At 41.2% G+C, this 13,495-nt stretch overlaps 1 protein-coding gene across 13 annotated transcripts in view; it reads left to right on the plus strand.

Moving 5' to 3' along the window:
- Positions 1-13,495, plus strand: part of rims2a (regulating synaptic membrane exocytosis 2a) — a 141,557-nt gene that overhangs the window by 104,097 nt on the left and 23,965 nt on the right. For 4 of the 13 annotated variants that reach the window (XM_069143431.1, XM_069143432.1, XM_069143433.1 and 1 more), the window contains 3 exons: positions 4,089-4,121; positions 6,558-6,658; positions 9,842-10,020. The exons of 8 other annotated variants lie outside the window; for them this stretch is intronic. In XM_069143431.1, the coding sequence (XP_068999532.1) occupies positions 4,089-4,121; positions 6,558-6,658; positions 9,842-10,020 (313 nt within the window). Of the gene's footprint in view, positions 1-4,088; positions 4,122-6,557; positions 6,659-9,841; positions 10,021-10,591; positions 10,820-13,495 lie in introns of all 13 variants that reach the window. One more of the 13 variants, XM_069143429.1, reaches the window with a different exon arrangement.

Here is a 13,495-nt window from a genome sequence, read left to right on the forward strand (position 1 = left end):
ATTATAGTGTCCAAAGTAGTGAGTGTGTATGTATGTCCGTGTGTACGTATGTGTGTGTCCTGCTATAGAGGTGACATGGGAGGACCAGCAGCGAGGGCTGAATGGCTCTCTGTCTGATGGAGGGACGCAGCCACACCCCTCCCTCACTGACACAGGTTGGTTGGTTGGTTGGTTGGTTGGTTGGTTGGTTTGCTTGTGAATTTCTGCCACTTTCAAAGTCTCTTTTCACTTTGATAGAGTACCAGACTTCTTTACCAATCAATCATATGAGTCCATGAACAGTAATCACTCCATGTGACCTGTCACAACGGGTCACTATAAACAGAGAAGGGTAAGCTACTCCCTGACAGCGCACTTGGTGCATCAGTCTGTCTCATTATGGCAAGTTTAATCCCCACCATGACCTGATCAATAGCTGCACTTATGTGAAATTCAACTATTTGTTTCAAAATGTGTCATCAGACGCCGACAGAAATACTGCTGAAGCTCTCTACTGTCACGTTTGTATTTAAAACTGTAAACAGAATTAGAGTCTGCAGGGACTATACTACGACTGACCTTTCAAGTTAAGTCATTTGATGATCACTTAAACAAAACCAGCAGCTGTAAATTCATAAATGAAGATAAATTATTTACAGTAGTTACCTGCTGTCATTCATCTTGTCCTACGTACTAATCTCACTTTCTGAAAGTTAAGTTTTGAGAACCTTCTACTGTAAGTGACAAAATCCAGAATTAAAGGCCAAGAAGAGTGAGAAGAAAATAATAATATAATATTGGGGAACAACTTTCTAAAATGTAGAGAACAGTGTCTGCTATAGTCGGTTGTTTATTACTCATGCACTCAAATAGATGTACACACCCTCAAAATAACAGAAGGTATTATAACAAAGTGCTGTTTCCTTGAAGGTTTTTGATTTAGACTCTTTGTCAGCTGGATTAGAGCTGTACCTAACTCAGACTTGGACAATGTGCAGTAGAAGCTAGATGTTAATACAGTAATGCAACCGGCCAGAAGAGAGCTGGCTTTACATATTTGATATGAGCCAGCAGAATTATTTAAACCTATGATAAACACGAGGTTCCCCCATCAGCCTCTGGATGGTGTCCTGCTGTTTTTTTTTTGGTCTCTTCCTGCTTGGAGTGGTTTTGCAGTGCAGCATGAAGCTGATTACAGCACCTTTCAGACACTTTTTATTTTATACTGTATATATATTTCTTGCTAAGTGTCTTTGCAAAGTGTTACTCACTTAACAACTTTAATGGCGGGAAGGCTGATGATATGCTGATAAGGACAACATGATATGTGTTACTAAGGCAATGACACCTCGGTGTCTTCAGGTGCTGTGTTTGCTGTATTGGCCAAATATGTTTCCATGGAAACATGCCTTCACCTCCTTTTAAATTAAGCCTCATTTATGTTTACCTGCGATGCCATTGCTGATACGGTGTGCCCACAGGGTCCAATTTATGATCACAGCTTTAGACGAAGTTCCTTTTAAATATAAACATCATTACATTTTAAAGAAAGCCAATAGAAAAGCAGGTCAAACTGTTATTTATGTGCAACACGTGATTTTATGGGTTTCTTATATGTTTTACATGACACAATAACACAAATTACTTTGATATGTCGTTTTTTACTGATATATGGTCTGGTGTTGTGGCCCTTCGGTGGTTGTGCAGGCTGTCAGGCATGTCTGTAAAGCCTCAGCCTCCCTCAGTCTGAGAGTCAAGCTACAATGAGCCCCCAGTGAGCCTGGTCATCAGTCAGTCTGTCTCACTGTCTCAGTACCCCCCTTCTCTGACTCTCTATTGCTCTCCTCCTCCCCTTCTTATTCTCCCCCATGTCTCCATGTTGATTTATCCGTCTCTACATTTTTTTTCTACCTTTATTTATCCCTAAAAAGGCTGACGAAGCACAACTTGCCCTCATTCATGTTACTTTCACACTGGGAACTGTCTCAAGGCCGCTCAGTGGCTCCTCAGCAGTGATTGTGTAGGAGGGGGGAGTTTTAATGGAGCCCGTCACCACCTTCTGTTCACTATCTTTCCGTACCATTCATTTACTCTGAACCACACAACAAACACACATTAACGACAAATAACAACATCCCTGCACCAAACAAAGAAACATACCAAGGACGGAAATATAAGTCCAATCTTTGTCTTTTTAAACATTTACCTTTGTGCAGTTATTGTGTGAAATGAAGTGACGACAACTGTACTAATTTTCACAAGAGCAGTTTAACAATAGTTGTGTTTGGGAGCCCTTTTTCAGCCCTTTATTAGGATTAAACTTTTATTTTGAATTGATCATACCTTTGCAAAAGTGACCCTCACTCATGTTAGAATTTACTGTTGTGAGGAAGTATATGTCCACAGAGTGGTAACTGGAGGTTTGGAAGGCTGTATTTTTTTTTTCTTATGTTATCGTCGATCGATCACTAATTTGAATTGGCTCTTCAGTTGTTTCTGAAGTCTGTAATGAATGAAGTGTTTGTTGTTCAGAGGCAGTTGTATTGAATATGTTGTCGTAACCCACAGAAGACTTCTGCAGACCCTCATCCATCTCCATCTTAACACATCATCTCTTATCCTGATGACCTACATGACGCAGCTGAATTAAGGAAAAACTCACTTGCTCTCTTGATTATCATTCGACTCTCTAATGAGATGATGATGGCTTCAACAAAGAGGTGGACGCTAGTGATGTCTCACGTTGTCTTTTTATTAATGGGACACTTCATTACTCACTCTAATTGAGTACTAATTGGGCTAAATGCATATTGTGTGTGAGGGGGTATGAAAATGAAGTGTGATGCGAGGCCCCTCCCGGCTGTTAGTGTTGGTGTGTGAGGCTCAGACTCCGGGATGGAGATTAGACAGGACGGTTGAAGGGAGGGGAAGGGGCGCAGATGCTGCTGGTTACACACTGACCACTGATATCGAGCTCATGAGCCGAGGTCACGTCAGTCTATGAGTAGCTGCCTCACACAGGATCAGAGCATACATGGACCATGTATCTCGATTGCTGCTGAAAAAAGCAGTAAAGAGGCAGAATTTTGTGGGGCGTGAACAGACGGCGGGACACGGATAATACGAGATGTATCTGAATATTTCGAAGGCAACAGAGATGAAAACAGGCAGTTGAACCTGCTGTTGTATCGCATCCTTTCAGAAAGATCTGTAGCTGATGCCTTTGTGTGTGTGTGTGTGTGTGTGTGTGTGTGTGTGTGTGTGTGTGTGTGTGTGTGTGTGTGTGTGTATCTGTGTGTGTGTGTGTGTGTGTGTGTGTGTCTTTAATTGCGCACTCTTGCACTCTGCTCAGGTGACGTGTGAACTTTTGTCAGTTTGAACTTTTCCTCGGTGAAACTCTGCGAGGTAGTCGGCTCTCTCTTTTGTGTGCTCGCTGCTCTGTGCTTTCAGTTTGTGTTGTGTTGTTATTTCGCTTTTTTTCTTTTTCTTTTTTCTTTATGTTATTTTTCCAGGCTGTCTCCCCCACAGTTGCCCCATGCAGACTCAAGTGACATCCACTTCTCCTTTTACCCCCTCCTCCTCCCCTCTCTCCCCCTCTCTCCCCACCTACCTTCACAGAGGTCTCCAGTTTCTATCCGGTTCGGTGCATTAACATCTCTTTACTGTTTCAGCTCTTTTTCCTTTAAAGCACAGAACCTCCCCCTTCTGCCCCCCCTTCTCCCCCTCCCACACCCTTGTCTGATTTCTGATGACTAAACTCTCGGCCTCTACCTCAGCCTCCCCCGGCCTCGCACCCTCCTCTGCTCTGACTCCCCACTGTGCCCATGGTGGAGTTTGTGTTCTTGGTGTACTCTATGATTTTTGTTTGTGTGTCCTGTGCTTGTTTTGTCATTGTTGTGTCGTATTGTTGTCGTTTTGTGTGTCCCCCTCCTCCCTCCTCCCTTCCAATCTCCCCCTCCACTTCCTCTCCACCCTTGCCCCGCCAAACCTGGCACATTCGGTGATGGCGTCCCCCTCCCCTCCCCCCGCCCCCTTACCCTTCGTGCATCCTCTCACATCCATCTTCCTCTCCTCTGTCTGTGTCTGTCCATTCTGTGATGTGATCCCAGAAGACACGGACTCACCAAGTTGGACGAACTCAGGTCTGTCCCTCCTTCTTCTGCACCTTCTTCCTTCTCTGACTCCACTTCCTCTTCTTCTTCTGCTCTCTCTGTACGTCTTCCTGGCTTGCCCTCCCCCACCCGCCTCCCCTCATTTCAGTCGTGTTTTCTTTTCCCGCTTCGCTTGCCTTCATTCTCTCGTGCCGTTTGCGCTCATAATTGTTCCGTAGATGACACTTCCAGCTTCTTTGTCATTACTACTCCCTCGTTTTGCTGCGGACATGCTGTGTGGGCTCACTTTGTCTCAGGAGCATGGTCATGGTCACACCAGTGGGGTTTCTTTGCAGCAGGTCTTGACATGAGGCACTGTGTTGTTTTCAAACTAAAATAAAACCTGCTGTGAGTTTATGACAGCAGACTACTTCTTTTGAATTCTCTCCCTGTGGACACACATTTGCAACATTTCCCTTAATCGATTTTGTATTTAAATCCATCTGAAATTGACTAAATGTGTCCAGATGGTTTTTAATTGGAGTCCCTTAAATGATGTTCACATTAGTGACGGGTTAAAGGATACAGTGCAGTCAAAAAGGTATAAAGATGAATGAATGAATATGTTCTTTCATTATCTTTTTCTACCCCAACAGATTTGTTTTGAAATGAAACAATGAGGTTGAAAAGCAGACAGTCAGGAGACGTAGTCAGACACTTGAAGTTTTGTTGTCATGGTAATGTTGCCGGAAAACAAGCAATGATTCCACAAAGTTTCTTCGCCATCCGACATATATATATATATATGTGCACATATATATATATATATATATATATATGTGCACATATATATATATATATATATATATGTGTGCATATATATATATGTATATGTGCATCTCAATAAGTTGATAACCTTAGAGGTTCTGGTAGGTGGACCAGCTGATTCCACCTGTTTATGCTAAGCTAAGCTAACTGCCTGCTAAATTCAGCTTCATATTTAGTGTCCATACATGAGCAGGCTATCAATCTAGTATCTAACTCTCAGCAAGAAAATAAATAACTGTATGTCTCAACATTCAAAGTCATTGATTTAATTCTATATCTTGTCTAATCATGTCTGTCCCCTAAAATTGGAGGGCTACATTCAGTTGATGCGGCTATTAAGACCCTCAAATCTTTAACCTCATTGTAGTTGTTTCACTTCAAATGAGACAGTTAACTTGACAACCACTGTCCTACTTTCTGACTGCAGTGTACAGCAGTGAATTAACAAATGGTGTTATGTAACAAACAGTTTACTGAATGCTTCTTAAAATAAATTACATTTCCCTGTAATTTAGAGAGGACAGTGAAAACACTGCGGCGTGTGGGTTGTGAGATGTTCCTTAAGCTGCGCACATTTAACTAAAAGATGCAGACAATGAAGTGGACTCTAATGAGAAACATTCACTTTGCCTCACTTCTGCAGTCATTCATTTGCTCTCTGCATGCATTGCTTTTCTTTGTGTGCGTGCGTGTATGTGAAGGCACAGGCATATTGTGTTCGTGCATGGCACCTGTACGAGTGCACTCGCCTTCACTCTCTCATTGCCATCATATGACACAAAAGTAGAGATAAAGAGAAAGAGTCGTGAATGGAAATGCAGATGTAGCAGGAAAGTCATCACTGGGTGGCGATTGAGAAGAACACATGCAGCAGAAAGTATTGTTTGTTGTGAGGTATTATGTTTTTTTTTTTTTTGTTCTTTTAGTTATGTAAGACTGCATAGTTTTTACTCAGTGGTATAATTACACCCACAGAACAAGGTTAAGCTTGTGGATTGATTATGGGATGATGTTGCACGAGCGCTTGCATCAGTATGAAACAGAGCACAGAGCTTACATTGAGTTTAAGAGGTGAGAAGATGGTCAAACAGGATGATATAATGAGTTTTACAAAAGACTAAAATGAGAAAAAAGTAGTTTGAAAGCATTTCAGTTTGAGGTGAGAGGGACGTGTTGGTTAATTAGTCTGATCATTTAGAAATTGAATTTGTTGTCAAAGGACTGGCATTTATCAAGAATCTTACGTAGAATGTGTCACAAGTATTTTTAGGGTGAAGTAATACTGCAGTAATTTGGCTCAGACTTCAAAGCTGCTTTACTGTGGAGTAGGGATCAATAAATTGTGTTATTTGAATTCTAATCACTGAAATAAAAGCAGCATTTTGGTCAAAAGTTTCCGTGAAGTTAATTGAGCCTGGGATTTAGAGAACTGGTAATAAATGAAGCAGTTTATTATGTGATGCAGCGTACCAGTTTGTGTTTGTGTTCCTTTGTTAATACAACCAACCATTCAGCTTTTTCCCATTAGATCTGTCCTCATCATAGCTCATGGCTCATAGCTCAGCAGAAGCTTGTCTCTCACCATAACAGTATGCCCCTCCATCAGGCCTCCCTCACAACACCAGTTCCCATCTGACCGCTGTCTGTCTCTGTGCTCAGGTATGGACATGGAGGAGAGGACCAGGCAGATAAAACTAAAGATGAACAAGTACAAGCAGGGAGGCGGCTCCGACTCCAGACTGGAGCAGGACTACCACAAGGTAAAAACTGGATTCATGCTTCAGTACTCCAGATCCACAGAGAAAAACATGTATCTACAGAACACTGTTTGCATGGCTGCACCGTGCACAGGCCATATGGCACGTTTTTGCAAGCATGCACACATGCACGTATCAACATCATACTGCACATGTGCATTGCTCTTGGCATAACGTACATATACACAAACATACGAACCCTGGTAAACACTCAGCTCAGTTCAAAGGCTGGAAAACACTCAGGTTGAAGTTGTTTTCTTAATGATCACCTCAACCAAATCATAGATTATACTGCATCTCCGTTTAATCTTTTGACTCATGCAGATTGTTTTGTTGACATTTCAATTGAAAAATGGATTTTAAAAATGCAGCAGCATCACACATTTCCAGAAACAATGTCCCAGCTCAGCAGGAGAAATGACACGAATCCCCTTCAACACTTTTCTTGCAGGTTTTTTCCACCAAAGGTATAAAATGATGACAATACTAATTGATGTTCTCAGCACAGTCTGTGGATTATCATGAATGAGTGGGACAAAGTTACTGAAAGACTTTTGAGCTCTCCAAATGTCATTATTCAGTGCTTTGAACTGTACAAATACAACTCCATGCACCTTCACTGTAACAGAAGAACGCGGAAGTTTTAGTGGTGGATATTAAAATCTTCACATAAAACTGAAACTATGTCAGAGCTAGATAGAAATACAGGTGTGAGAAACTGTATTTCCTCTTTCATTTAGGTGCCTCAAAGCCTCTTGTGCTGATTTCAAGGAATGTGACAGTGAGTGTCTGCAGACTCAAGTGTTTACTACTCTGTTCGTGACAGCTCCGAACATGTTTAGAATGTTTGGCCTGGTCTGCAGTCTCGCTGCAGTCTGGGCCAACACGCACAAGACGAAGGCTTTCTGTCCGCTCTCCTTTTAAGTCAGTGCTATGAAAAGTATTGCATGAGGAGAAGCCAGTGTGTTCGCTAGAAGTCTATAAAAAGCAGATTGAGTTGTGAGTTGTCCTTGTCTGTTGAACATTATCTTCCCTGGAAGTCCCGCTGACAAAACAATGCTCTCTCTAATATTAAACAAGACTGGCAAGCACCTGCTCTTAAACCACATTGTAATAATATGAAGCAGTTACAGTGACACTTAGTTCAGGCTCTCTTACGGTAAACACTCCACTAAGAAATACACACAGGATATTGTATAAACATCCAATTTCAAAAAAATGTCTTCAACTAGATCTGTACCAAGATTGTATCCCATGTCAGCTTCTAAGGAAGCCTGTGAGGAAAAGTTCGTTAAAATGTCACCTTGTACGCCAAATAACTGTCACTGCTTTTCATTTTATAACTCGGCCTTCCACTGGTGGAAGTACTCAGATCTTTAACTTAAGGAAGAGTACTTGAATCAATAATTACATCTCATGAAATACAACCCCTTTTCCAAAAAATTTAGGACACTGTAAAATGTAAATAAAAACAGATTGTGATAATTTGCAAATAATGTGAAATCATATAAAATTGAAAATTGCTTGCTGTCATCCAACTCAAAATCCGCCGATATTTTTCATAAAACGATCAAATTTCTCAGTTTCAACTTATATATATGCATATATATTGTCTTTGGTCTATTCTCAATTAATTATTGCTTTACATGATTGGCATCGCATTCTGTTTTTATTTAACTCTTTGGGAAAACGGCGCTGTAACTACATATTTTATAATGTAAACATACTCCATTGCAAGCGTGCATTCGTAATTCATGAGTTTCAGTATCAGCAAAATGTTTGTGCATTGTATTAGTGGATTATTATTACGGCTGCATCAACATGTAAGCAAGATTTTAATGGTGTAGCTTTTCTACACATAACTGATTGTTCCCTCTTTAAAAACCCTTTAAGAAAGGCAAAGATTTTGCTCCAGGGCCCCAAAGGCCTCAAGTTCATTGTTCATCAGTGGGTTGTATTACAGTTTGATTATTTACAAATTAGTTTAAGAATATGCACCGTTGAAGTAAGTTATCAACTGCATTATTACCCAAACCCCTGTGGCTCTGCTTTGTAGAGGCCCCTTGGTCAAAATCAAATTTTAAGACTTCAAGGTGGAGTGTGTCTCCTATGCACTCTTACAGGGGCGGGCCATTCATTTGTAATCTGCATCCTCACCACTAGATGCCACTAAATCCTACACACTGCTCCTTTAGTTTGAATTAATGTTGTGATGACATAGTTCACTACAGTAAATCAAAATCTGTTTATTTAAACTGTATCAAACCAAATAAAACAGAAGATGCACGACCAGAAAACTTAGGTTTGTCATTGTTATGATTATAAAGAAAGAGGACAATAATCAACATCAACTCTTGATCCACTAACATGTTGATCTCGACATGCTATTATGTATCTTAATATAATGCATGCATTTATTATGATTATGAGTTTTAGTATTATTGCATTTCTGAATTTTAAATCTTAATTAAAATGAACTTGCTCTCAGAATATATTGGGGAAATATGTCCCTATGAATAGTCCCAGATTAGAAGTATGAAGTAGCATCCAATGTAAATACAGAAGTGACTACCATACATGGTGATTTCATGTATGATAGTCACTCAGCAAGAGATCACAGGATGATTTATAACGACAGGTCCGGCCTGGCCTCTGTGACATTAAATGAAAGTGAGTCCCAGATTAGAAGTATGAAGTAGCATCAAATGTAAATACAGAAGTGACTATCATACATGCTGCCACCTTTTCGAAAAACTCCGAACCTACTGAGTGCCCTGATCGTATCTCACGCTGTGAAAACCTGTAAGGTTCTGAACATCGTGACCCTTCAAATGGGACGCCTAATACTCTTCATGAAAGAATATCATCCCTTCTCCTTCTTTCTGTTCTTCTCTAAGAGCATAATTCACATCCATCAGCCTCCTTCTGCAGCAGGACTGATTGTGATCAAGAATAGTTTCAAATCGTACCAGCAACGATTCGGGCTAAACTTGAAGTTTATATAGCCCTATTATCACTTTTTGAAGTTTGTATTCATCTCTCATTATTATGAATGTGAATAAGAACTAACATTTGAAAAGAGCATGGACTTGAAATTGTTGTACTTGTTGAACCTGTGTTTGCCAAAAGGACTGAGAGAAGAAGAGATCATTTTAACGTTGTCATCATAATGATGTTTTCTTTTAGTCCTCTCTGCAGCGTTCGGGCAGAGATCCACGGGGCTCCGACAACTTGTCAGCCAAGTCGTCGGACAGTGATGTAAGCGACGTGTCCGCTGTGTCGAGAACCAGTAGTGCCTCTCGGTTCAGCAGCACGAGCTACATGTCTGTCCAATCAGAACGGCCGCAAGGAAACCGCAAGATCCGGTAGGCTGACATCCACATCAGGGGACAGCGAAGTCTGTCTTCATTTTGAAAATTCCATCAAGCTGTTATCAGATATGGACATATCCCCCTCAGCTGTGAACTCCATATACGTTACCACGTCCAGACGTTTTCGGCTCTGAAACTGTTTGCACCTGGTTCAACTTGTGGAAGAAAATGCACCTCGTAGCTCTGTGTGTCATTTTCTCACCGTGATGAGTTCAGGTTTGGCTCCATTTTAGGAAACCTGGAACCAAATGGTTGAACTCTGCTCCCTCACACTTTGGGGGAGCTTTGTCCATATCTGACAATGCACATTGAAACTTGAAACACATTGCATCTCTTTGGGTGTTATCTCATATCAAAGCAAAAACAAATTCATTTGCATGGTGCTTTGCTGTAAGTCTACATTTTTCTGTTCTTTTGAATCAGTCTGCTTTTGATCTCGGCTGCGCAGTGTGTCTTTGTGTTTGTCTTTCTTTCTCTTGCTTTTGACATTGTTCACTCTTTCTTTGTTTTTTTTTCTTTCTGCTTTGCATGTTCCCGGTCTCTTTGCTTCTGTCTCCGTCTTCAGCCAGTTGCGATCACGGAGCCAGTCTCGGGAGGGGGAGGAGCAGTTAGGAGAGGTGCGAGAGGAGAAGGAGGCGGGGGAGAGAGGGAGAGGGGCCGGTAAAGAGGGGAGGTTGCAGGGAGGGAGGAAGGAGGCGGGGGGGAAGGTAGACACACACAAGGAGCATCAGGAGGATTTGGTGGAGACAGAAGAGGACTTGCACCAGAGGAGTATCTCAGAGACTGACCTCAGGTAACACACGTGTGGCAGCCTGTAGACTAACACTAATCAAACACTACTAACAATAGTGCGCACCTGTAACTCCCAGTGACCTCCTGACCTCTGCACGTTTAGGTGATGACGTGCAAGGCAGAGTGTGGTGACTGTCCTCCACCCTTTAACCTTGATGATAACATAACTGTGTCCCTATTTACCCTTACCGATAATACAGTAGAGTAGCATTATTGCTTGGTAATAAGCTGTTAACCCATGCAGCCTTTCACACATCAGTAGCAGATAACAGGGACGTGGAGACCGTACAGCTAGCATTCAAAGAGGAACCTCTCACCACAGTGGTGCACAGGTGTACTGCATGCCCCTGTTCGGTGTGGTCAGAGATGCAACAGATTCTGTGATGCTGAGTGGGGTCAGAGATCTAACAGGTTGGAGTCTTTTAACCAGAAAGAGCAGTGAAAATCGTCCTTCTAGCCTGGCATGGGGTGCTCTTTAAAAACCCAAATTATATGAAAAAAAACAAAAACAAATTTTTTACATAGTCATTCTGACACGTTCAGTTTTAATCTGCATGTACAGTATTCAGTAAATATAAGTAGAGAGGGTCAGAATGTCAGCGGGATGTTAAAATGAATAAATGTGAGATTATTTGTGTGTTGACACCAAACGATGTAGTGTTTGAAGAAAGGTGAAAGTCTTTCTTTTATTGACCTCCTCGTGGAAAGCATGAAATTTAATTAAAAAAAATTATGAATACCTAAAAGATCTTTGTCCTCACACCCCTATACTGTAGCAGAGGTGAAGGGAACAGTGTTTACGGTGCACAGAAAAGACAGAAACAAATTATTGAATCGAAAGAAAATGTCTCAGTTGCTCAGTCAGATGCACAGATTTTGGCAAATTACAGAAACAACTCTTTGGTGTCTGCAGTGATCCTCTAGTTGCTGTGCCTCTCGTCTAATTTCAGTACAGTGGCCTTTGTCTTGTTTACAATTCTAAAGGAGTCTGATTCAGCTCAGATTAGCTCTTGGTACAGTATTTTAGCATGGAGCATGAAAACATGTTTATTTCAGTGTAATCTACACATACATGACTGAGAGCATGTATGGATATCTTTCCTTTCTAAGTTGATGCATGCCGACTTTGCTTCCAATATGTTAAGACCCTTTTTAACACAACACTGTTTCATTGTGACCACAGGAGAGAATCATTTTGTTTCTGAACGCTGTTGGACCAGCAGATCTATAAAGTATGTCAAGAGCAAATTCAAGAACAGATTGATTTGGAGTCCCACAGCAGGAGAATCTTAGCCCGCACTGCTAATAAGATGTCTTCTCTATCAAATCACATTCACAGCAGGATCCAAGTGAGTTCTTCCTACCAGGAGAAGTACTGCTCAGAGTCTCCTCAGCCTTAAGAGAAAACACATTAAGATAAAAGCCGTACCCTCTCATGTGCGATTAACGCTGCACCAGTGTGTACTGTCTGATTGAGAAAACACGCTGTGCATGTGTGGGAGGCTGAATACACACAGCAGAAACATGAGCCGATCCACTTAAGTCTATACACAATGTAGTACTTAGAGTGCATTGTAGATTACGGATAAATGAAAAAGGAGATTAAGAACTCCTGAGATAATATCCAGTGGTCCATTGGTTTGCTGTGAGGCTGCAGTCTGTGTTGCTTTTACTGTTTGTGCTGCTCAATGCTGCGATGTTGCATCAATATTTTGTCTGTCAGTCTGTGTTCTTCACTCGAGTCCCGCAGTGTCACCTCGTCGACTCAAACCTCCTCCACTCCTCCAGCTGCTCCTCGCCATGTCAAGAACATCCCACTTTCTGTCTTTGTCACACCTCAGCCCCACACTGTCGACCAGCAATTAATTCACTTTCAGTACAGCCACTGAAATCTATTATTAATGGGATTATAAAAGCCTGCTTGAGCAAATATATCCTGAAGTTATATTTAATTTCAACTCTCTAATTTCAAGCAATGTAATTCATCCTGACTGAAAGTGAGCTGGGTTGGTCCTGCTCTTAACACACTGACAGCTCCTATCTGTGTGATCAACCCTCCTTCATGACAGCTACAGTATAAATTAATAATGTACCGACTTGTGAGTCATTGCACATTCTGCTTTTTTGGGAAAACAACACACGAGAAAAGACGCAAAAGGATAACAAACAACATTCAGTCATCTTAATTCAGCTTTAGGGAGAAAGCTGCGTATAACCTGGCAATTTGCCTCAAAATACTGTTTTACAATAATGCAGTTAATAGACTGCAGGTCTGTGGGGTAAATCACAATATGTACACAGTATATAAGATAGCTGCAAAATATAATGATTGACAGAAGTCCTATTTAACCCAGTAATAATTGCAGATTTTTTTTTTAACCAAACAATAAAGTCCCGTAGTGAAACGTGGTTGCTAAGCAGCAGCGATTATTAATGGGAGTAGTAATTGTTTAGATATTACAGCGTTTTCCGGCATCTAATCAGAACTCAGAACACATTGAAGCATCTCTTCCTCTGCGCTCCTGCTTTATGATTTGTTTGCATGATGCTTTCAATCAACTTGTGTCAGGAAATTGCTGTTACATTGTTAGGTGGCACAGAGGACCAGAATTTATCATAAACTATATATAATGAGCATTCATGCAAGAGGCAGGCTGCAAAGGGATAAAAACTGGAA

The sequence above is a fragment of the Embiotoca jacksoni genome, unplaced genomic scaffold (assembly GCF_022577435.1).
Source record: "Embiotoca jacksoni isolate LCO1_2020_lvr unplaced genomic scaffold, fEmbJac1.0.p SCAF_11, whole genome shotgun sequence".
NCBI lineage: Eukaryota > Metazoa > Chordata > Actinopteri > Embiotocidae > Embiotoca > Embiotoca jacksoni.